Source organism: Pyxicephalus adspersus, chromosome 3 (assembly GCF_032062135.1).
Source record: "Pyxicephalus adspersus chromosome 3, UCB_Pads_2.0, whole genome shotgun sequence".
In the NCBI taxonomy this organism is placed as follows: Eukaryota; Metazoa; Chordata; class Amphibia; order Anura; family Pyxicephalidae; genus Pyxicephalus; species Pyxicephalus adspersus.
Window position 1 is genome coordinate 52,636,550 of NC_092860.1, and position 25,850 is coordinate 52,662,399.

Below are 25,850 nucleotides of genomic sequence, written 5' to 3' on the forward strand. Positions count from 1 at the left end.
AATCAATTCGGTAATCCTCCTAGATTGTAAAATTTTCAGGGCAGGGTCCTCCCCTCCTCTTGCGTCTGTATTCGTCTGTCATTTGCAACTCCTATTTAATGTACTAATGTAATATATCCTGTTTAATAATATTAATAGTAATAACCTTTTGGTGGTTTTTAATGCTGATAATTCGAATATTGTTTATCAATTCTGATTGATCATATACATATTTTAGGGGTCAGATAACAGATTGTAATACAAATGAAATAAATATTTATATTTAATAGATTATATGTGTTGCATCCGTCCATTTACAATTCTGTTTGTGTATGGCCACCTTAAAAATGAGTTGACATGACTTTCATCCAATTTAGAATCCATGGAACTGTGCCTATAAATCAGAGCAGTTTAGCAACTATTCATGCCTTCATCAGATTAGTGCTGCATAGCAACTGCTAATCCTGTGTACTGTTCATCGGTTTCCTCATTGCATGTTTTCACGTATACATCTTATTATTCGCAGTGTATGATGAATCACAGATGACTGAAAGCTGTGCGCAGACGTTTTTAGTTGAAGCACAAACAAAGCGTCCAAGTTCTTACAAATGTAACTGTAGTAGAGTTCAAACCCGCAGCTGCGCACTCTGGACTACGACTCCCGGCATGCTCCGGAACCGGAAGTTCCCCATCTGTTATGATGCTCTAGGAGGGCTGGTCATCGGGCAGAGAGCAAGATGGATGTCTGGAAAGGTGCAGGTATAACTGGCTTATTTCTTGCCTGGGTGTCCCTATAGTGTCACGGCGCAGTTTGTCTATGAGTGTTCTGGGTAGCTGGGGCATGTGTACATGAATTATTCATACATGGCTGTATGAAGCAGCGTGGTGCAGTGGGTGGCTGGTGTACAGAAGCTGCAGTATGTTTGTCACTTGATGTGTTCATGTGTTGATGGGTACACATGCATCTCAAATCTCACACTACCATTTTCAATTCTGAGATTTATTTGTTTTTACATTTTATTGTGACTAAATTATATTTTATTGTACAAAGCAGCCCAGGTTGTCAAGTATTCCACAATCAGATTTTCCACAACCTAGCCCCAGGATCCAATAGAGCCATCAGTGCAAGTGTTACTTGTTTATGTCCTGCATTACCCGTGGGATGATAAATTCCATCACTCCTGCCTGGTACTCCTATGTCCAACTCCTATAGTACTGCTTGGCACTCCTATGTCTTCCATATGCTCCTGTGGTTGCAGGCTGTGATCTCATCCCCTCAGTGAGGACACAGAGGATTCACCTATAAGGTGGATTGGAAGCCAATCCATACTGGCCTCTGAAGTAGTGGGTATGAACTAACTAATCTGGCTTTGTACATCTCCCCCTGACATAAACAAGAATTAGGAAGTCTGTGGCAGATCATGGAATTCAGTTTTCATATTAAAGTATACCTAAACTCACATTTTCAACTTACATAAAAGGGTAGACGGCCCTTATATGTAAAGGAAAAATGTTATTTATTTTTATTTTTTTTAAGTGCAACACCGTTTTTTTATTTTTTTAAAAAAAAAGGGTGCAGTACCTCTCCTTTCAGTCTTGATTGTCTTGAAATGGCAGTGCAGAGCCTCCTGGCATACCTGCGTCATGCATACCGGAAGGCTTTGGGTACTCCTTCTGTGCATATCCGAGATTAGGGTACCAAAAAAGTACCAAATGACCAGTTTTTCCATCAATGGATTATTTAATTTCTGAAGACACAGGCATATTCCAAGATGACGATGCCAGGGTTCATTGGGCTCAAATTGTGAAGGAGTAGTTCAGGGAACATTTTACTCAAAAATTGGCCTCCATAAAGTCCAGTCTTTATCCTCATTTATAATCTTAGGGTTGTCCTGGAGAAGACTTTATGTAGCTCTCCCATCATCAATACAAATTCTTATTGAAAAATGACTGCAACTTTGGGAATAAATATTGTACCATTGTTAAAAGTTAAAAGAAAGATTTAGGGTTAGTCTACACGGATGTTGTTCCAAGTGTTACACCTGAGGCTTTAAAGGCCCATGTTTGAAATTCCCATGCATTCCAATGGGCTTATTTACACCAGGATGTTTCCTTGAGGGACGTTTGTGAGCGGTATAGAGAATGTTCCTTGCAACGTTTTAAAAATTAAAACGCAGGGTAAACGGGGGGAAATGCAGGAAAATGCTTGCAAACGCTCCCATTAAATAAGGCTTTTTATGAAAGCTTTCATTGAAAACAATAGGGGCTTTTATAAGCGTTTTTAGCAAGACTTTGAAATCTGAAAGCCCCCTTTATTAAGAAGACTTCCACATCTCCACCACCCCACCCTGAGGAATGAGTACGGGGTACATAAAACCCCTTACTCATTCCCTGAAAGGGTAAAAAATATGTGTAAAAAAATAAGAGGAGGCTTTATTGTTAAAGTAATTTAACCACCTGGGCGTTACACTGATGTCTAGATTTCTGTACCAAAAGCGGTACACTGTTTTTCATGAAATTTATTTTTTTAAATTGTAGACCTGTAACTTACAGAAATATGTCGGAACAGGGTTCTAGTAGATATCATGAATATAAAAAATGTTTGAAACACACAATCATGTAAAAAAAAAAAAATCTTTTAATAAAATTAAATAAAATACACAAAAATCAGCTTAAACAAGAATACATAAATAAATGAAAAATACTGAAAATGCGATAATTCGGTATACTGTATAATAATATATTTTTCTAAAACACCTCCCTAGTGTCCGTCACATACCTATAGACAAAACCACATAAATATATTTTCTATTATTTTCTATTGGATTGGATACAGGACTTTGTATTCAATCCAATACAAAATGAGAACAAAATTCAAACTCTCATTTTGTATTGGATTGAATATAAACTCCTGTATCCAATCCAATACAAAATGAGAGTTTGAATTTACCAATTACATACTTTGTATTTATTTTGAATTATTTTGTATTGGATTGGATACAGGAGTTTGTATTCAATCCAATACAAAATGTGTTTGAATGAGTTTCAATTTGAATTTCCCGCACACGCGCCGACGTCATGGCCGAGAGACACGTACACGCTACGGACGGAGAAGAAGAAGCCGGCCGGCTTCTTCTTTTCCGCCGGCCGGCTTCTTCTTTTCGGAGAAGGCACCCGACGCTGGAGGACGACGCTGGAACACGACGCTGGATGATCGCAGCGGGACCAGGTAAGTGATCGATAAACCCGAACTTTTTTCACTGTATTTTCATACAGTGAGAAAAGTTCGAGTTTATCGATAATTGTAATTTTTTTTAACCCGAACCAAGGTCGGGTTTAGTGCTAGGGTGGTTAATAAATGTGTGTGTGTTTGTGTAACTTAACCTTTTTTTTTTTTTTTTTTTTTACAGGTTATTTCACTATGAAAGGATGATTCCCGCGGCTGCATTTATTACATGAACACAGCGTGGGACTCCTGACAGTGTGGGATCCCCAGGCACTAGACTGCTCAAGCGTCATCAGGATTTCCCTTTCCTCAGCCAATCACGAAGCAGAGCAATCGGCAGAGCTCTGCTATGCTAACAGCTCCGCTCTCCTGATTGCTTCTCTAGGGCTGTGGGAGCAATCAAGAAAACAAAGCTGTCAGGATAGCAAAGCTCTGCCGATTGATCCGCTCCGTGATTGGCTGGGGAAAGGGAAATCCTGATGACGCTTGAGCTGTCATCATAGTGTCCCTTTTCTCAGCCAATCAGCTCTAGACTTGAATGGGGAGATTTGTCCGCTAAAGCGTCATCAGGATTTCCCTTTCCTCAGCCAATCACAGAGCACTAGAGGTGAATGGGAAAACTTGCCCTCTAGTGCCTTGGGATCCCACACTGTCAGGAGTCCCACGCGGCTATGCTCATGTAATGAATGCAGTCGTGGGAATTATCCTTTCATTGTGGGATAACCTGTGTAAAAAAAAAAAAAAAACACACGCACATTTATTAAATTACTTTAACAATAAAACCTCCTCTTATTTTTTACACATATTTTTTACCCTTTCAGGGAATGAGTAAGGGGTGTTATGTACCCCTGTACTCATTCCGCAGGTGGGATGGCGGAGATGTGGAAGTCTTAATAAAGGGGGCTTTCAGATTCCAAAGTCTTGCTAAAAACGCTTTATGTATCCCTGTACTAATTCGCTGAAAGGGTTAAAAGTAAAACTTTTCCAAACGCTTATGTAAAATGCGTCATAGCTTTTAAGATAGATAGATAGTGAAATGTGCATAATGTGAAAGTGCATAAAAACACATATAAATGTGGTAGGAATGTTTACATGCATTTACATGGCTTAAAACCAAACAATCAGGGAAGTTCTTATCTATTTCTTTTTTCTCTATTGTAACATTGTGTTACCTTGTCAAAATGATACCATGTTGAAAGTGTGCCGTAATCAAAGCTGAAGGCAGTCCAATGAAATATAACGGTGCAATATTTTTTTTTTTGCACAGGCAGTGTATGTGTATTATATTAGCAGGGTTGTCTCTGTGTTAAAGAGGTTGCTGAAGGTTGTCGCAATGTGTTTTTTAAGTACGATTGTTTTATTGTAGAGCTCAGTAACCAACAAATAAAAGCTGTTTTACAACACGCATACTACAACTGAAATGAGAAAAATGTGCACCAACCAATGCATAAGTGCATTATTGTATTGTTTAAAGTTTAAAATGACAACTTTGTTTTTAGGGTTAGGTGGAAGACGGTTTGCTTCTGCTCCTCAAAAACCTGTGAAACCAAGTGATTATATCCAGTACCAAGAAGAGCTTATAGAGAAGAAAAAGAGGGAAATTGAAGCCAAAACACAACAAAAAGCTCAGAAATCTGCCACAAGTACACCTGTTCAAGGCACAGAGTAAGTAACAGTGTTTACACATTGTATAGGTGGATGTAAGAACCAGAAATGCTAAAAATAAAATTGTGGAATCCAGTCAGCCACATATGAATTTCAAAAATTTAGAATGTATGATCAGTATAGTAAAATAACAAGGGACATTATACAAATGGCCTGGATCTCCAAACATACAGCCCAGGACACTCTATGCAAAACACCCTGAAGTGTCTATCACTAATGAAGGCAGTGGCTTTGCAAAAAATTTCACACACCGGCAGTGAACTGAAGTGGCAATCCGCAGATTAATTCACTTGAATGGAGTCACTGATGGAGGTGTTGTACACATACTTTTGTTGCAGGTGTGTACGCTTCTTTTGAAGAGTCCTATGCCTATTTGAAAAAAAATGCCACTGATCTCTGTTCTTTCCTATAAAGATCGCCAGTATGAAAGAATCAATCAGGTCTATTAAGCACTTTATAAATATTTCAATAATAAAGTGCAGGTACGTAGTTGAAAAAAGTTCAAACATGTAATGTCAGTGTACAGAAGCATGTATATTATTTATAATAATAATATAATTACAAAGACATTTCCATATAATATATATTGGACTCAATACAGCTATTTTGTATTGAATCCAATACAAAATTATTTGAATTTCCTACCGCTCCTCCCGCTGCACCGACGCATGCACTGACATCACTGGGAAACTCCGGAGATCATCTCTGCATTGAGCGGCTGAAGATCGAAGAAGACGAACTTGTCCCCAGGACCTGTGGGGTCCAGCAGGACGCCGGGGGACGACAACAGAGCAAGGTAAGTGTTTTTTTTTTTTTTTTTTTTTAAAGCCACCCTGAGTGTGACTGGGGATTACTTCTATTTGCAGCTAAAATTCACCGAGTCACACTCGAAAATTCACCGAGTCACACTCGGAAATACCACTAGGGGAGTTATTGGGGTGCTATACTAATGGTGCCATTATACTATTCTGATAGATTACCGTTTAATAAATGTGCTCCACAGAGTGTAGGGAGTTTAATGAGTTAGTCAGATTAAACTACATTGAAAAATGCAGCAGACATTTCTTTAGAGAAGGTAAGTACAGCATGTAATCCCATCAGCAGTTGTTGATCAAAAACTGGCATTGGGGCAGGCAGTATTTTTTCTTTAGTGTAGCCTGTTAAGAAAGGCCCAGGACTTGGCTATGCTTTATATGGCAGAGACCAGGACAAAAAGTCTTATAAAATAATAACACACAATAGTAAAAAAAGTTTCAACAGTGACCCGTTAACAGCTATGTCTATGTCTACAAATCTGGACAGACAAAACACTACACAAATGTTTACTTGGATTTTATATTAAAATTTAGAGCTTTTTATTTCAATATGTGTACTAGATATGTGTTTTCTTTTTTTTAGAAATAGTTGCTCTCATTTAAAATCATGCTTTTTTTTTATTGTAGTTCTTCAACTTCATCGTCATCGTCGTCGTCATCATCATCATCATCATCATCATCATCCTCCAACAAATTTGCAAACGATGGAAGTTTCCTTCAACAGTTTCTTAAGTTACAGAAAGAAAAGGCTGGCTCTGGTAAGTTGGTGTTTCTTGTTGTTTTTTTTTTTTTTGGGGGGGGGAATGAATGCCAGTAATGCTCCTACAGTTTGTGTCATTTAAGCTGCCTTTTTCCAGTAGCCTGAGAGAGAAAAGTATATATCGGCATTTATTACTAATTAACTGTGGACATTGTTAATAATGTAGCAGATTATTGTTTATTTGTTATAAACAACCACTTCACAAAACCACTCCACCATCTGCCACAATAAAACCAGCAATAGGTGCAGGGTTCCATTATCTCCCCATATCAAGGCACAAAGGAAAATGACAGATTGCATTCCATGAAAAAAAAACGTAGTGGTCCAAGGTCATTACAAAACCTGCACACTCGGATGCCTTTGAACTCTCAACTGAAACTCACCGGAGCTTCCAAATTCTCATGGTTATTTTATACCTTTGTTGGAATTCACTACTATAAACCGCATGTTTAGAATGTACCATTTATTGAAACCACTAAAAACCACAACTTCTCTGACTAATCTGGTAAACCAGAAGAAGAACATTATTACCTTCCCTAAATTATGCTTAATAAGGGTACACAGATTTTGTCCATTTAAACGGCATATTTATGGCTTGTATATGCCTAAATGTGCTTTCCTTTTGTGCAACATAACGTCTCTATAGAGTATAGTAGAACTATATTTAGGTTTTAATCTTCAGTGTAGATGTTAGGCTTACCACACGTACAACTGTACAACCTCCTTTGGATCTATCAACAACTATGCAGTGCAGGGGCATGACTGATTGGATAGTTCAGGTAGATCCCTATATTGCATAATTTTGCTAAAGCTAAATGTGGTTGTACAAATGTTTATGGTCAGATTGTTGTCTGTATTCTGCCTTTCAGGTAAAAGCCCCCTCTGTGCATGCCCGATGCCTCTTGGAATACATGACATAGGTATCCCAGGGGCTCTGAGCTCCCATACAGTCTTCATACTACGCTGCAATAGTAAAATCCCTTAAAGTCAGTATTTAGTAGATATGCATTTAACAGCAATTACAGTGTAGAGTTAGCAGATAAGTCTGTATTGACTTTAAATATCTGGGCAAAACTATTCTCTTCATTCCATCTATATATATATATATATATATATATATATATATATATATATATATATATATATATATATATATATATATACTGCTGCCTGTGACTGGTAGTCCTAATTTGTGAAAAAGGTTTATCATTGTTGTTTCTGTGCTGCTCACACTTTTTTCTTCCTGTGGGCTCTAACATAAAGGACATAAAGCTTTGCCTCTATTAGGATGGGAAGTGAAGCTCTGCCTTTACCAAGATAAATACCAGAGTGCTAAAAAAGTGATTTTTTTGTCAGTATGGGGGAAAAATCCAGTGCTGGGAGATCACAAGCTACAATCAATATTCTTAATGGTGGGGATGATGTGTTTAAGATGTACAGTGTCTTGCTTATGGCAAACCTAGACAAAATAAAACCATGACATCAGTTGATTATCAAGTTTCTCTTTTTAGCAAACATTTGGCAAAATGTCAAGTGAATTTTAGTGAACAGTGTCTTTCTTCCACTACCAGAGTTATGATTGGTGAAGCTCCTATACCACAGTTTCTTTATGCTTTGTCTCAAGTGTTTATTAATGTTTTAAAGCGTGCCTTTAAAATCCTAGAAAATGTCTAAGCAGCGGTTTCCCATGTTTTTACCGCGTTTACGTTTAAGTACTTATAAACACGGTAAAACGCCCTATTGAAATCAATGGAAGCATTTACCAACATTTTTGGGTGTTTTCCAGTGTTAACCCCACATTTTAATTTTTTAACGTTGCAAGCAGCGTTATATATAACACTTATAAACGTGCCTCATAGAAACATCCTGGTGTAGATTAGCCCATTGGAATGCAAGGGAGTTTCAAACATGGGATTTTAAAGCCTCAGGTTAAACACTGGGCAAACATCTGTGTAGACTAAGCCTAACAGTTGTCATAGGTCTCTTGGTAAGAAAAAAAAAAACAGCAAACAGAGCTACCCCAAATGATATACAACTACCAGTCTTTATTCTTTATATATATATATATATATTTGTAAAAGCCTAATTGTTTAAAATTGGTTATTTAAAAACAACTTTTTGAAACCCTATTATTTGTAAAAAAAAAAAAAAAGTACAAATGGATACTGCAACTTATTATACAAATTTATTGCTCCTGTTCAAGCTACAGAAAACTCTGCAAAAAGTTCTAGTGGAAATTCAGCACCCGTTCAGAAGAAGCCTGTACTCATAGGAAAACGACATGGGTCCTCTATGGAAAGCATGCTAAACCAAATGAAGTCCTATTCTCAAACAAAGCAGACTCCAAAAGTGACCCGAAACAGCGTATTTAAGTCACCTGAGGAAGATGACGATGATGAGGAGGACTATGAGCAGTGGTTAGAGATAAAAAGTAAGCTTTCATGTGGTAATAATTGTAGATAAAACATGTAAAAGAACTCTTCAGCTACTTTGAAATGGACAGTTTAGTTGTGGGCTACAAAAGAAGTTATTTCATACATTTTTATTGTAACTTTATTAGCTCATTCACCATGAAGTCTAGGCCCTCCTGTTTTGTGCATTAACAAATGAGTGTAGAAAGATAGAAATCTAAAAGCATTCTATTGATAGGGGAAATGTTTATCCTGTGGTTAAAACATCCTTTTGTATGTGGTAGGTGCTCAAATACATTTGATATGTAATTTTAAAACCCCAAAATTAGTTTGTTCCTCCTTTTATGTATGCTGCCATGCTTGAGACTCATAAACACAGGGTGCCTTATTTATTAAAGCTCTCCGAGACTGAAGAGAATACACTTTCATCAGTGAAGCTGGGTGATCCATCAAACCTGGAATGGATCTGGTCCAGGACTGAAAACATTTGCTAACAAATAGCAAATGAATGTTAAGAAATCCATTTCAGGTTTGCTGGATCACCCGGCTTCACCACCGAAAGTGTATCTTGTACAGCCTTGGAGAGCTTTTATAAGGCCCATTGGATCTAAAAGCAGGGCTTTTTTTGTTCTTTTTTGGACAGTGAAAGCTAGGTTTAGGATGAAGGCATTATATCTGTGTCCTCCTTAAGGAGAGTTACTCTCTGTCCTTTAACCAGCACAGGGAAATACTAGCACTTGATGTGGTACTCCTCACATTCAGTTTTGTCTACCAGAGATAAGGTTAAGAGAAATCTCCCAATAGGGGATGATTTGAATGATTCTTCACTGTTCCCCCTAACTAACTTCATCATAATACTTTAAATTTTTTCTGCTGTCATTATATATCTCAAGATCAGTGACCTCAATTATGGGTCCCAGGTTCCCAATGCAATGCTGACAGATCAAGAGTAGTGAGTGGGGCTGGCAGGGTGCTGTTCATCAAACATCAAGGCACCCTTCCTTAACAGTTCTCTAAAGAACCCTCAGCCCTGATATAAGCAGTGAGCTCATTCAAAGAAAGCATCGTGCCAATATCAAAATGTCTTGAAGGGTAAATGTCAGGTGAAAAGTGTAGGAGTACCTAGCCTGGCTGCATATTAATGCCCTAGGTAAAGCCTGTGTGTATTACCAGGGATACTACGGCTGGGTGAGAAAAATGCTAGATAACGCCAGACATTCTCTGTCCAGGAGATAAAGCAGGCTTTTTGCAGCTTGCTGCGATTTCTAATGCACTGTGAGTAGCCAATTCTTCTTGCTGCAGAAGAAAAGGAATCACATAAAGCTATGGTGATTTTCTTGTCTACGTTATTGTTTAATTTTTTTGCTTTGATTGCACTCAGCCAATTGCCTTATGTTTTCTCGAAGGCAATATTACAGGCCAGAAATGTTTAAAAGAGTCCAAAAAAAACAAATATCTAAAAATATAACCAAAAGACACACTGTCACTGAGCAATACATACATACATGGAAATATACCACATCATCATTTCCTAGTGATGGTGGAACAAAGCAAGTTTGGTTGAAATGTCTCCATGCGTTTCATCCAAATATAGCTCTGACATACAGCAAAGCACTGTACAAAGATGACTGGTGCACTCACATGAGTCTCAGTCCTTTGTATAGCAAGTTTGATTGAAATGTCTCCATGCGTTTTCAAGTGATGGTGGGACATACACATACATACACACATTCAATTTTATGTATATAGATTTATATAGCTCTGACATATACAGGAGGTTAAGAAGCAGAGACAATATTTCTGTTTGTCAGGAAGAAAACAAGTAAGATTAGATTTTAAAACTAATTTGGTCAGAGGACATCTCATTTGAGCCAATCTGACTGCATGTACTATCATTCAAAACAGTAGCAAAGGAATATAAACTAAAGGATTTTGGTTGCAGGTAACCAAAAATTGTAAAATGTCAGGGTATCACTCAAATATTAGATTGTTAGTAACGTAAATCATGTTAACACATAATCTGATAATCAGTGATGGGATGGCCATTAAGAGTGTCCCATTTTCTTGTTTTATATTCTGGGATATGCAGCAAGAACAGTGAGAGTCCAGTATGTTCAACTTTCGCTGCAGGTGTTAACTAAACGTATAAAACAGATAGATGATTCAGCCAGTTGGAATCTACCTGTAGCTAGAATATTGTCTTTAGGTTGAGTGGCTGATTAATAGTCTGCCGGGGTACTGTAGGGGATTTCTTTAATCTTACCTTGGCTGTGTCTAGGCTTCCTTTGCCTTATGTTGAAAAACATCAGTAAATGTTTTAGACACATTGACACCAAATAAAAATTGTACAAGTTGAGACATTGATTGGATATTGTGGGAATTTAACTGCACAGGATAATGTGTACATGATGAAGAATGCTGGCCACAAGAGCAGACCATCTAATTGTGTTGCTGTCTCATGCCTGCTTTGTTCCCTTCCTTTCCTTTGCCTTGACACTCTTCCTAGCAATAAAATGCCTGTTGACTTTTGCTGTGTGAATTGAATACCAGTACTGACAGCCTGCTTAAAGTTTCACCCCCAGAGAACTCTGAAACCCGAAAGGTGGTGGAGCAGTTGGCTCGATTTGTAGCAGAAGGGGGCAAAGAACTTGAAAAAATGGCAATGGAGGATTACAAGGATAATCCAGCTTTTGGGTGAGTAATAGGAAAAAGTTGTGAAGAATGTGTCTGCATTTAATTTTTTTTTTCACCCAATATTTTTTTTTTCTTGTGTAATTTAAACTATAAATAAAGACCTAATTGCATGCAGAGATAAAGAACTGATATGAAAAACAAGATAATTAAAAACACCTAAAGGCCATGTTATAACAGTTATAAGCAGAAAGGTGGACGTTTAGCTTATAACATCAGCTTTCATTTTTTGCCTAAAATTAAGCAACGGCCACACTTGCATAACCGTACATTTTATATCCATAAACACATTTTTTTAAGCAAAAAAAAAAAAAAGTTGGATAAATAAAATTAACGCTGAAAAGTAACACAATTAAAACAAGTGTTAAGCAAAATTAAGAGAGTGTTCAGATTAGCTTCAATTTCTTGTGTCAGTTGGAGCTCCCGGGTGGTAACTATCAACTGCAAGGCATCTGGGAGAGGTAAAAGGCTGTCACCCCTAGCATGCCCTTACTTGGCTAGAAATTGTTATCTTTTTAAATTCACCTTCATCCATATCTCTCAATGTGTTTTTCAGTTGCAGTGTTGGCATCACTTCTTCTTCTGATCCATCTTGCAGCTCTAACCGCTGCATATCTGAGTTTATTTATTTATTGGTATTTAAGGCAACAACCATTTTCTTTGAATTAGGCCTTCCTAATTCAAGAAGCGTAACCGCAAAGTTCTTTTTTGTTGAGTATACAAAACAAAAGAAAAACCTAAGTAAACATAACAAAGACTGTTGATCCAGGGGACATCTGATTGCCTTATGGAATCAGGAAGGAATATTTTTCCTCATTGCAGCAAATTGTACCAGGGTTTTTTTTTTTGCCTTCCGCTGGATCAACTATGTTCATAGAGTTTGATACCTGGGATATTTATTTCCCTAGTGGTTGAACTTGATGGACTTATGTCTTTTTCAACCTAACTAACTCTGGAAGTACAAAAAAAAAAGTAACAATACTTTTAAAGGAATAATTAGATTTAACTAGAGTTAAAGCAAAACTAAGGTTAAGTATCTAAAAATTGCAAGCAGACCGGGTCATTTGTGACAGAGAGGACAGGTGAAGACGCTTTTGCAATAAAATAAACATATCTGACATTGGGCGTTGAGCTGCGTATAGAGTTCAGGCAAGTTAATTTTATTGCTTTAGGGACTTTGCTAACTTAAAAGGGCTGTCTACACCGTTTAATGCATTACCCTGCACGACACCCATTATTATGCATTGAGGTACTATTCAAAATGAGGAGCACCAAAAATCCTAATAAATATAAATCCAACATTTTTTTAAGATGGTCTGTGGACTTTCAGGGGTTGCACCTCTAAAGATTTACTGAAAAAAGTGAATAAATATGGGGCTTTCGTGTTAAGCAATGACCTAGAACAGGGGTGTCAAACTCTGGCCCGAGGGCCAAATCCGGCCCCCAAAGAAATTCTAAATATGAATTGCAGCTGGCCCGGCGGTACATTGAGATAGCTGCTGCTACTACAATTCCCTGCATCACTCACATCTATAGACCAGCGGCGTCTCTGCCTATGCGTGGCCCCACATTGAACTGTTTATAGATGCAGGGAATTGTAGTAGCGGGGCTATTTCTATATTATAGTCTTGTTCCACATTGAATGTTAAGCAAAACCTCTTTGTTTCCATATTAAGAGGTTTTATATCTAATGAGAAGGAAAAACTTCAATTTTTTTCAATAAACTCCAAGTTTGGCCCATGACTTTGTCTAAGTTTTTAATTTTGGCCCTCTGTGTATTTGAGTTTGACACCCCTGACCTAGAACAAGTATGCAGTTTTCCCATTCTAACACATGGCCCTGGAAGATTCTTCATCAGAGTATGTTTCAGTGAATGCCAGATTCACTGCATCATGAAAAGACCAGTTTGTGCTCCTCTAAGGAGGCGGGTATTGGCAGCTTTTAGTATTTTTTTTCATTCCATGTTTGGCTTTATTAACTAAAACTATTGACAATGAAATGTTAAACCTTGTTGTTGTTTGTAGGTTCCTACATGATCAAAACAGTCCAGAGTTCCTGTATTACAGAAAGAAGCTGGCAGAATATAAGCAGCAATGTCAGAATCGAGAGAAAGCTGCATCAAGAAATGGTAAGCTGAAAATACACTAGATGTGATTCTATGTTCCTATATCCTCACATGAAATATCAAACACATCACATACATGAACTGATTGAATTAGAGAGTAACCATATAGTTTTTTTTTTTTTTTTTTTGAAAAGCTGGAAAATTTTTGCTTGATTGATTTCACATATTTACATATTCTCTGTAGAAAGAGAAAATGTTTTTTTTTTTCTCTGCAAGATTGCCACATCCATTCCTGTCTGGGCGAATGCTGTGTTTTGTGTGAGGATGGACTAATCATTCCACCCATCGGTTTTTGTTAAAGCTGTCCATCTACTAATACTATTTTCTTCTCTTCCATTTTTCAGTTCCAGAGGATGAGGAAATAAAGATGTTTGCAGAAAAGTTGGCCAGATATGTAGCAGATGGAGGTCCAGAGGTTGAAGCCATTGCCCTGCAAAATAACAGGGAGAACCCTGCCTTTAGGTAAATATCATTATGGCGTGCGTAAAGAATATTCTGGTATTTTTTTTTTTTTTAAGATGTTCTTCATCGTTCAATACTAAATTAGGTACTGATCTGGAGCAAGCATATTTATTTTAGGCATATATGATTTTGCATGTGCAGGCTAATAACTAACAAAGTAGAAATAGAATGATTTGCAGTGGCAGCTCTCATATTGATATCATGACTGGTTCTTTATACTTACAAATCTCATACAAACAATAGACTTAGGGCAGTATCTTACTGATACTGACCGATGCTTATGGTTGTCAAGAATCAACATGTTATGCAAGCTTCATAGGCTTGTACCTGTACATAGGATAAAAAAATATATGAACTAATATTTCTCTGCCATTTAAGATAAGTGTTTTTTTTTCCTGTAATTACCAGGTTTTTGTATAATACAAATGGTAAAGGTTACCAGTATTATAAAATGAAGGTGGAAGAGTTCAGGCGAGCCCAGAAATCCCCAGCTGATTTTACTAAAGAACCTGGACAAAAGCGAAGGTTTGAGCCAGAGTCTAAACCTGCTGTAGCACCTACCCCAGAATCCTCCTCATCATCCTCATCTTCACCACCACAGCAATGTACACAGCAGACAACTGCAAAAAGAAAAAGAAAAAGTCGATGGGGCCCAGAAGAGGAGAAAGTAGATTTGCCTCCTGCAGCTGTGGTTAATCAGCCCCCTGATACCACTCTTCTGTCTGGTAAGAATTGTCCACAATTATAAAAAGCAGGGCTATTTATACTATTTAAGATGTAAAATATCGGGTCTATATTTGAACCAAGTTTGCCCTTCTCTTTTCACCACACAAAGTGTGCATAACTGCACAGCCATGCTGTGCAAAATAGCTAATTGCCCCCTGGGAAAATATGAAAAGGTAAATCCATCAAATAGACCCACGGATAGCAGTAAAACACCAGCGAAGGTTCTAATCCCCCTGTATTGGGGAAAAAAAGTGCTTGACATAGACACTTGAAAGGACATGTAACTCAATAAGTTATGCTGTGAATCCCATTTACAGAAGGCCTAGCTAACTATATTAGAACTCTACTAAAGAATGTATGTTTCTAGCATTTTCTACCAGTTTTTATTTTTTTATTTTGGCAATCATCAAAGCCATAAAATAAACACAGATTAATACAAATAAAATGTTCAAGATCAAAATAATGAAAAACAGTCATGCCAATATCAATTCAATTCAATCAGTTTTTTTATACTTGTTTACAGAACAGGATTTGAAAGGTCTGGGATATGAAAAAGGAAAACCTGTGGGGCTGGTGGGAGTTACAGAGTTATCAGATGCCCAGAAAAAACAACTGAAGGAGCAGCAAGAGGTGAGAGAGATTGAATAAAGTGCTTTTTGTTTCAGTACTGTTTGTATGTTTGGTACTTCAATATATAATGATAATAAAAGATTTGCCAGTAAGAGCTAGTATGATCCTCGCTCTCATTCTTGACATGTCTTTGCAATATAACAAACAGGATTTGTCCCTATGGGTATTTTCTAATTCAGACCTTACAGGGTCCAGTATGACATTATAGTTTTCCACATGTCTTCCAGAAATCCTTCCTTGTCTTGTTCACTGGGTAACTAGTATAACCTATAGATGTGCAGTGCCTGTACAAGGTTAAACACAAACATCTTTGTTTTAAGATATATGTTACAACTGGTCCTTTCATATTGGTCAACCTAGCAAACCCTTTGTTGATATCAAGGTGTCCATAATGACAATAGAGTTTAGTTCATATCAGAAACATTGCTGGGATAACAAATTAAATTTTTTTTTTTTAAATATTTTTTTAATGGCAAAGTTAGAAAAAATAAACAGTACAAAACCATACATGAAAAGTGCATACAGTTACATCAATTTACAATCTTCAGAACATATCAAAATAGTGGAGACAAATCAATGCACCTTTTGCAACCCTATAAACAATAGCTCACTCTGCCACTTTTTCCTTTTTCCTTTGTTATTGTAGATACATTTTATTTCATAACAACATTACTAGGGGAAGGGTAAAAAACCCAGTTCGGGTAACCGAAGAAACCAAACACTTCGCTGCTATTGTAGTATCAACCAGGTGACGGTATGTGAATACCAAACTTACAAATGCAAAATAAAATAAAAATGTTGCATGTATTTCCCTTCTTGTGTACTTTGTTTTAACCTTGTGTCGCTCACCAATCACTAGGGTGCAGCTAAGGCCTTCTGGTTATACCAGACTGTGTGGCGAAAGAGTTCAATTATATCATGCAATTGAGATAATGAGATAATGTGTTTTTTAGATATGGCATCCAGGTGCCGAAAAACTTTTGTGGATGAGTGTCTAAAAGCTGGGTGGCCTCTGTCTTTTCTATTATCATTAGTGATTAAAGGTATTTTAGAAGCTGTGTCATGGTAGGAGGATTAGAATCCAACCAATTCTTCAGGATGCATTTTTTGGCCGCCAAAAGACAAAGGTGTTCAAATTTTGAGACTGTAACCTGCTTATCGTAGGCAGTAAGTGAGTTCTGAACAGAATTCCAAGGGAAGAGTGCCAGATGTGCAGATAATTGTCGATTATGCCCCGTGACTGTTGTCATAAACCCAAAAACCGACCTCCAAAGCGTAGTGATATGGGGGCAATCCCATAATGCGTGTTCCAAGGGGCCCATGGAAAAGGTACAATTAGGACATGCAATCAACCGGTTAAGCGTGGGAATTAGTTTTTAGGTTGAAAGCATAGTATGCCCTGTGTACGATTTTAAATTGTACTTCCCTCCATTGCTTGCTAACTATAACCCTCCATTGCTCGCGAACACTGGACCAGCTAGATTCGAGAAGCTCCAGTGTGTCATGATAAGAACTTTTTAACCATCTGGGCGTTACACTGATGTCTAGATTTCTGTACCAAAAGCGGTACACTGTTTTTCATGAATTTTTTTTTTTTTAAATTGTAGACCTGTAACTTACAGAAATATGTCCGAACAAGGGTCTAGTAGATATCATGAATAAGACAAAACCACATAAATATATTTTGTATTATTTTGTATTGGATTGGATACAGGACTTTGTATTGAATCCAATACAAAATATTTGAATGTCCCGCTACGCCCACCATCGACGGGCGCACGCACGGACATCATCAGGAATCCTGGAGGGACGTGTACGCGAACGCCAAGTATTCTAATTCTTTCCGAACTTCCGTACTTCCATGCAAAAAGTGTTACATTTTTTGCATGGAAATTTATTTTAGATTGTGGGCTATAATTCACCGAATTACTCAATAATTACTTATAATTCACCGAATTACCGCATGACTCACTGAAATATGTCCAAATTTTACAAATTTAATAAAAAAAATTTTCTTTAAAGAACCTAAAAAAAAATCTTTAAAAAAAAAATTGTGTATAATGTAATTGCATATTGCATATATATATATATATATATATATATATATATATTACAGTTATATATTATATAAAGATTTCTTTGTATTGGACTCAATACAGCTTTTTTGTATTGAGCTCAATACAAAGTTATTTGAATTTCCTGCCCCGCCTTCCGCACTGACGCATGCAGCGACGTCACCGGGAAACCCCGGAGATCGTCACTGCACTCGCCGGGAGAAGTAAGTATATTCTTTCAGTTGTAATCCGATTGTCATACAATGTATGACAATCGGATTGCAATATAACGTTTGTTTAACCACCTGAGAAAAGTTCGGGTTTAACACTTTTTGCAAGTGGTTTTACCCCGAACCAAGGTCGGGTTTAACGGCCAGGTGGTTAATACAAGGTCCAGCAGCATACAAACGATAGTGACGACTCTGTCTGTAGCACTATCCATTATTAAAGGATACATATGTGATATTAAACGTTTGGATGAAGCCATACCTAATATCTGCATCACTGAAGGTGGTAACATGAAATTTAAATGTATTCCTGGCAACCCAAAAAAGGTAGATTTCACCTGTAAGTAGTATAGAAAACATGGGCCATTATTCTACCTCTCAGAACCGCCTTGGCTACGTCCCAGTATAGCTTTCGATTGGATTTATGATTCGCATTGTGAAAGAGATTACTATTGGGTGGATATCTGTGGTGTCCATCTTGAGTATTAGGTCATCCGTGATTAGTATAGAGTCAATTGTGAGTGTACTGTAATCTTTTATGCAGTAGTATGAGTACTCCAGCGCGCCAACCCGGTGCAGAGGCTCCCCATCCAATTTTTACACATAAGGTGGTAGAAGGAAGAGGAGAGATTTGTCTCCTGTAGTATGGCCACATCTGTTTGCAGTTTCTTTAAATGTCTCAGTACCATGGTTTGTTTTATTTGGCGAGCGAAGGCCTTTAACATTCCAGGTTGTGTATTTCATTCAAGGAGGTAAATACACAAAGAGAACGGTAATAGCAGGTAGAAAGCACAGCATAATTATTGCACAGCCGTCCCAGCCAAGCAGTTGCGCAAACTGACATCATCTGTCAATATAAGCATCATATAAAAAAAGGCATAATCCATAAATTCCAGCAAAGTGTCTGGATTCTTTAACAAGTAAGTATGAACAAGAAACCGATGGGTAACAAATCAAAAAACTCTTGTTGTAATACCAGCCATGGACTTCCTTTTTTCCCAATGTGGGATTAGGTAGTAGTAACACTAAGAAAACTGATAAGCATAAGCAAATCTACTTCCTCTCTCCTGTTCTTTTCTAGGTCAGAATACAACATAAAAAACAATTAAATGCAGTGTGATCTTAAGCTGATCACTGGCTCCATCTTGTGGAATATATGGTTGAAGAAAGCATTGTTATTACCTCTGTGGGTGCCATTAGTGTGGGATCCTACTATTATGTAGCACATGGTGTACAGCAGTAAGCTGAAATAAGTGGTTAAAGGTCAATTATGACTGTGGTGAAGAAGGTGAGGATTGACCCGACTTGTTCCGCAAGTACTTGCCTGCCTCAGTATATGATGAAGTAGCATAAAGTCGCTATCAGCTGCTTGCAGATGGGTGAGAAAGTAGTATAAAGTGAGTAGTCAGAAAAAAGCAGTACATGCTATCATCAACACTAAAGTAGCACTTTATCATTAAAGTTAAGGTATTGGACAATAATTGGGCGTGGGAACAATATATTGCTCTGGAGCAGTCCCAGTCTGTGGGCCCTTGCCACCTTCATTGGCACTTTATATCCTAGGAGTCTTGGAATTATAATGGAGCATAGCTTGTGTAACTCTGATGCTTAGCAGGTTGTATTGCTCACCCATTTGTTGTTGTTGTTGTGCATGGGTCGTTAAAAGTTCATCCTCCAAGTCACTTACACTTTGTTGCAACTCATGCAGAACAAATGCTTTTTACAGGGAAAACCTGAACAAGGTTTAGCTTTGCACAGAACCAGGGACTATTGAGAGCACACCCCCTCTTTAAGCTTCCTGAGCATTCCTCAGGGCTTCTCTTGCTCTACCTGACATTTCTCCCCAAAAAGGCTGTCCCCATTTAGGACAACCTCTTGGGGTATGAACAGTTTTTAAGTTCTACTTCTTTCTTTTTCAGTCTTGTGTTTTCGCTTCATTACATTTTGTGACTAAGCAATTATTGGACTTTGTGGAGTTGTGCCTGTTCTCCAACTTGAATAGTTTTAGTGTCTCTGATGTCCCTGGAAAAACAGATCAAATTTCTTCATTTGGACCTAAATAGTCTGAAATCAAAATATTTCTTGAACCTGAAAGTTCTATACCTGGAAACTAATTATGCTCACAATAACTCTTTCTAACCCAATTTCCTTCAGGATGATGACCGCCATAATTAATTTCAAATTACTAATCCTAGTAGTGTTTGCAAAAACATTTTTTTTTTTTTTGGCGTTTTAAGCATGGTTTTACTTTATAAAATGTAGAGTACAAACTATTGTTTTTAGCAACATCTATGTGTACCTAAAGTTGTTTAAAATTATTAAAACATTCTCTTGAGCCTTAAAAAAATCTGTTGTTAATATTGTTATTTAGGAGTCTTTTCAGTTTTTTTATAACACCAATTTTTTTTCAGCCTTTCTGATATATGAACCCTTGCAGACATGAGCGTTGTATATGAAATGTTCACTTTTTCAATGGGTTAACCAGTCTCCCATGGTTTGTTCAGATGCAGCAAATGTATGACATGATAATGAAACACAAGAAAGCCATGCAGGATATGCAGTGCATGTGGGAGAAAGCTGTAAAACAGCACCAGCATGATTATGATAGTGATGAAGAAGTAGACGGCGAGTTTGGAACCTGGGAGCATCAGCTGAGACGCATGGAAATGGATAAAACACGAGGTAATTGACACCAACTCTTTCAAGTACAGGTTGACATTCAAAAATCCAGCAACCTCCGGACCTGAGGAGTGTAGAATTGTCAAAAATTCCAGATTTTTGAAGGTTCTACTCGCCTCCACACACAGGTCAGCTGTTCCAACCAATTTATTTCTGTCCAATGCCAGAGGGTCCCCAACATCTTGAAAGTTACATGTTTCTCATTATGATCAGTTTGTGTCCAAAGATGAGATTTTATGGATAAACTGGTTCAATGTGCAGATAGATTTATTTGCAATGAGGTACTTTTAATCGGCCCTTTAATTTTATAACTTTTTTATTTTTTCAAGCTTCTCTTTACAAATATACACTACATTATCATCGGGCTAAACATACAAATATTGTTCTTTTTCAATTGGGTTTTACATATATTTACATGTTTTCCCCCCCAACAGAATGGGCAGAACAACTGACTGAAATGGGACGAGGAAAACATTTCATTGGAGATTTCTTGCCACCGGATGAGCTGGAGAAATTCATGGAGACCTTCAAAGCACTAAAAGTATTGTGTTTTTTTTTTGTACATCATAAATAAGAGTTGTAAGACTAGAGCTTTTATCAGTAACAGGCAGATTTATCTTTCCAGTTTAGGCAAGTTATAGTGTTGAAGGGTGCAGCTTTCTAATATAAAATAAACCACATAAAACAATACATCTGCTTCATTTCATTGTGGTGGTTTATATTAATGTAAACTAAATTTGCTTTATTTTAAACACTTTGTAGAAGGATATATTTGGAGCTTTTAATCCACTGTTATCCCGTTCTTTGAAGATATCCTTTCAGTGGGGGCACATATATGAATAGCATGTAGTTGTAAGATGTATTGTGATAATAATAATAATAATCTTGTATTTATATAGCACCAACAACCTGCATGTAGTGCATTATATTAACAAAAAGTGACATGGCTGTCTCAAGTTTGCCCAGTCTTGCTGTAGTCTGGTAATGTTGTATTATGGCATCCTCTAAAACAGTGTTTCTGCACAGTGTGACCCTTCAGACCTTCAGAGAACCCCTTCTATAGTTGCTGTATCCACAGCTCACAGTACATTAGTGTAGTGATCAGTGGGAAGAATGCCTCTTACATTGCTGGCCAGTGGGAAGAATGTCACCTTTACAATGAAAAAGATCATTGGTTTTATTAGTAACTGACCCAGGAGTCACAAATTGCCTAATGCTAAAGGATCTCTACAAACCTAGTCCTAGAAACCTAGAAAAACCCTAGTCGAGAAACCTCCTATAAAACCTTACTTAGTCATAAAAATACCCAATTGTCTACAGTGTTTTTTTTTTCTTAATTTACTTTTAATTTTATCATGTGAAAAATTAGTCATGGAATGTCTTTTTATATATGTACACAACTTATATGAAAGTGTAAACATACAAAAATATAAACCAGGGACAATTAGTAAGTATAGAGATGCGTTTTTTTTCCCTGCAGGAGGGACGTGAGCCAGACTATTCGGAATATAAGGAATTTAAACTGACTGTAGAGAACATAGGTTACCAAATGCTTATGAAGATGGGATGGAAGGAAGGAGATGGATTGGGTTCTGAAGGCCAAGGAATTAAGAATCCTGTGAACAAGTAACTCCTTTTTTGTTTCATTATTTTGTATTTGGTGTTTTTGTTGTAAAAAGATACAAAGTATAACAAGATTGAAACAATCAATAAGATAACTAAAATCCTAAAAACAAGTAGTGCTTTGTAATGTTCAGCGAAGGTGTTTTAACAGACACTATGACTATGACACACAAAAGAAAAAAATCAGCTTCAAATCCAGTTTATTCATTTTCTTTTCAATGAGTTCACCAATGGCAGCAATGTTTGTCAACAGTCTAATTGCCTGTTTTATGTTTGTTTTGGAGCAAGTTGGCAACTAAATAGGAACCTGATAAACCACCCCAACCGTATGAAGATTTCAGTTGACAATGGCTTTTTATACAACTTGTCCACCAGGGGGCACCATTGACTTACATTTATTTACAATACACAAATTATACATATTTTAGTGACAGATAAAAGCACAGATGCCTATACCTCTGCTTTTTTTAATTGGCAGACGTAACAAAAAAATCTTTGGGTATTGATAGTGTTACCTTATTTTACAAATTGCTTACATTGTACATTTGGCTGCTATGTTAAAGATAAACCCACACAGGTTCTACTCCATATTTTTACTAGTTTTTTCCCAGAGGAACTACAAAGACATCACCTTCTAATTAGATGTGATTTTTATTTTGTGGTTCTAAAGTCTCTTGCTTCATTTTTCATTCTCTACAATGTAAAAATCAAAAGAAGAACCATGTAGCAAGCATTGCATCAGTGAGACACCCTATTTGTGGCTCTTACAAGTGAGCATAGCCAGGACACTGGTGCAGGCATCTAATCATCAGATTACCCTGGGGTTTTAAGGGACCACTGGGATATTTATCTACATTCACCTAAAATATATGGCAAGGATACGTTATGATGCCATGAGTTTCATGCATTCATAAGCATGCATTATCCAGGAAATTACCTTTTGATACTGATTCTTAATAAGAAGTTTGTTTGGTATGAGGGTATGAGTCTGTCTGTTGTGAGGAGAAGGAGCCATGTGGATGGCAGCAGTGCTGAATTTCTAGTGTCCTACTCATACCAGAAGAAGCAGTGAAAGCATACCTAAACTCAGAAATTTCACTTTACATAAAAGGGTGGACAACCCTTTTATGAAAAAAAAAAAAAAAAAAAAATGTTGCAACACCACCCCCTAATTCTTGATTTCCTAGGCGATCTAGAATGAATTGGCGTGCAAAGCCTCCCGGGATACCTACGTCACGTATCCCGGGATGCTTTTGGGTGCTCCTTTTGCGCATGCCCGAGCATCTAAGTGTAATTGGCAATTTTTTTTTCAACCTACGTCACCTGATTTTGCATCTGGTGCGGGTGACGTAGGATAAAGAACCAGGAAGAAGAGAAAATGGCAGCGCTCAGGAGCGCCGGCTCTGGGACGACGCGGGACCAGTTGCAAGACACCCCCGGGATACATCGGACTGCCCTGCAGGGAATAAAGGTAAGTGTGTTTTTTTTTTTTTTTTTTTTTTTTTTTTTTTTTTTTTGGCAGTTTTGAGTTTAGTTCCTTTTGAAGTATTTTTGTGACTGTCACCATATTTGTTATACTTCTTTGATTCCTATGTATTAATATATTCACACATAATGTTGAAATAAAAAAGCCCCAGAAGCGTCAGTTATTGTAAATTTTAACATTTTTTAATTGTTTTCTTTCAGCCATTTAACAGTAGGCTATGTTGAATCGATGATAATTATCATATAGCGTGTATATATATATATTTTTTTTAAGGCATAATATCTCTTATTGCTCCTAATAAGTCTCCTGTACAGCACTAGAAATTAAGAAAATCCACATGACCTTTATACCACATTTTTGATACACTTTACTTGGTATTCTTAAACATATGATTTCCACTTTTTCAGGGGATCAACAGCAGTTGATGGCGCAGGTTTTGGCATAGATCGCCCAGCAGAATTAACAAAGAGTGACGATGAATATGAAGCTTTTAGGAAAAGGATGATGCTTGCTTACCGTTTCCGACCCAATCCACTGGTAAGATATTAACTGTGGTTGTTCTTCCCTTTTGCCTTTCTTTTTAGGACCTCATTGTGTATGTCTTGAAGCTATATATATTCAAGCCCAAATAAATTAAACAGGGGAAACTCTATATGTAATCAGGTTAAGTAAACCCAAACCGTTTTTAGAAGCATGACATAATAGACAGAATGTCTCTTTTATGAGCCAAATGTGTTTGCACACTGCATCGTGGTCTTTTTTACCTCTCATCTGTGAGTTTAGCCTGTTTTCCAAACTTATGACATTTTATTAAAAAAGTAAGGAAAAGAATCCCTCCCCCACATTCTATCATGAAAGCTGTTTACTTTGAGCAAGTAGCCTATGAAATAAAAATCACAATGTTATAATGAAAAATGTAAATGTCACACATATAGTAATCAAATTCAACAATCTCCTTTTAGGTTACCAAAAGTTTTCAAAACGGGCCTTCCCGATTTGGATATAAAATGTCTGGATTTTTTGTAGTCTCTTGTACTCCCTAGTTTTGTACATATGTGTTTGTGACCACCATAATACAGATTTACCTTAAGGTGGCCAATAATTCTCTATTATCAGGTGCATTTGATTTCAGGGTTTACTGCTACATTAGACCATGAGCCATGTTTTTTTTTTTTTTGCAAAGGGTTGATCTGTGTACAGAAACTAATCATGTAATCAAAGCAGCCATATATATATATATAATGTGTGTGTATGTACAATTAAACCATTTTGCAGTATGATTGTATAAGTCATCACCTTTTAAATACATGTTTGATGTTGGTTACATTTGCAGAATAACCCGAGACGTCCGTATTACTGATGAACCAATGCAGTCTGCTACATACTTTGAATTCATCCACATCTGAATTGTACTGTGTCCATGTTTGCGGGTTGTGAGAACATGTGTACAGGAAAACTTTGATTTATTCCAGCAGGAACTGAATCCTGGATGACCACATAGATTCCAGTTTACCCTCACATCGTTGATGCTTTTCCTGGAAAACATTCATTTAATAAAAATCTTTTTAACTTTAAATATTTGTCCTGTTCGGTCATGTGTATTAGAAAGCATGAAAAATCTACTAGTAGCATTTATCAGTTTTTCTGTAATAAGGAAGGACAAAGCATGCTTGGAAATGTGTGATTGGGGCTGCTTGGCAAAATAACACCAAATCTAATGATTCAAATGTGAAACAAACATTTAGCACAGCTCCAGCTGTCTTTATATTTAAAAAAAAAAAAAAGAAATCTTCACCTGAAAGCTCTCTGTATAGGTTTTTCACAACTTCATATGCATGATATACTATACTATGCATGTTTAAAGCTAAACTTTCACCCAAAAAATCACTTCTATTTACGTGTGAAAAGCCTTCAATCCATCCACAAACTGATTTCTGTGTTGTCTTGGCTATTTTTTCCGGTGCCTGCCATTCTGTCCAGTGCTGTCATTTTCCATTCCTCATGCAGCCCAAATGTGTACTTTGCATGTGTGAGATTGAGCACTTTTTTCCATTTCAGGAAAGCCTCTTTGCACAGAAGGAGCAGCCCACAGCCAACTGGAATATGTGCTGCAAATATCTTAGGAGGCTGCAAGTTTCCCCTTCAGTCTTCACGCTGGGTGGTAAAGACAAAAGTAGAGGCTTCTCCAAAAAAGTGGGGCAATTTTTTTTTTCACCATTAAATAAAAGAGGTATCCACCCTTTTATATAACATTTAAAATGTAAAGGTCTGCTTTAAGGTACTAGAGAATA

The 25,850-nt window shown here is 37.1% G+C and overlaps 1 protein-coding gene across 2 annotated transcripts; it reads left to right on the top strand.

Moving 5' to 3' along the window:
- The first annotated feature begins 596 nt into the window (after positions 1-596).
- Positions 597-25,135, top strand: SUGP1 (SURP and G-patch domain containing 1). 2 transcript variants are annotated; one of them, XM_072404605.1, is made up of 14 exons: positions 597-738; positions 4,705-4,870; positions 6,313-6,443; positions 8,649-8,876; positions 11,427-11,550; positions 13,572-13,675; positions 14,017-14,134; positions 14,543-14,859; positions 15,384-15,490; positions 20,276-20,453; positions 20,885-20,991; positions 21,931-22,076; positions 23,967-24,096; positions 24,893-25,135. In XM_072404605.1, exons 1-14 carry the CDS (start codon positions 717-719, stop codon positions 24,917-24,919), a joined length of 1,905 nt encoding a protein of 634 aa, XP_072260706.1. In that variant the 5' UTR covers positions 597-716; the 3' UTR covers positions 24,920-25,135. The 2 variants fall into 2 exon arrangements, with proteins under 2 accessions (XP_072260706.1, XP_072260707.1); XM_072404606.1 differs by having other exon boundaries at positions 702-732.
- Positions 25,136-25,850: the final 715 nt, after the last annotated feature.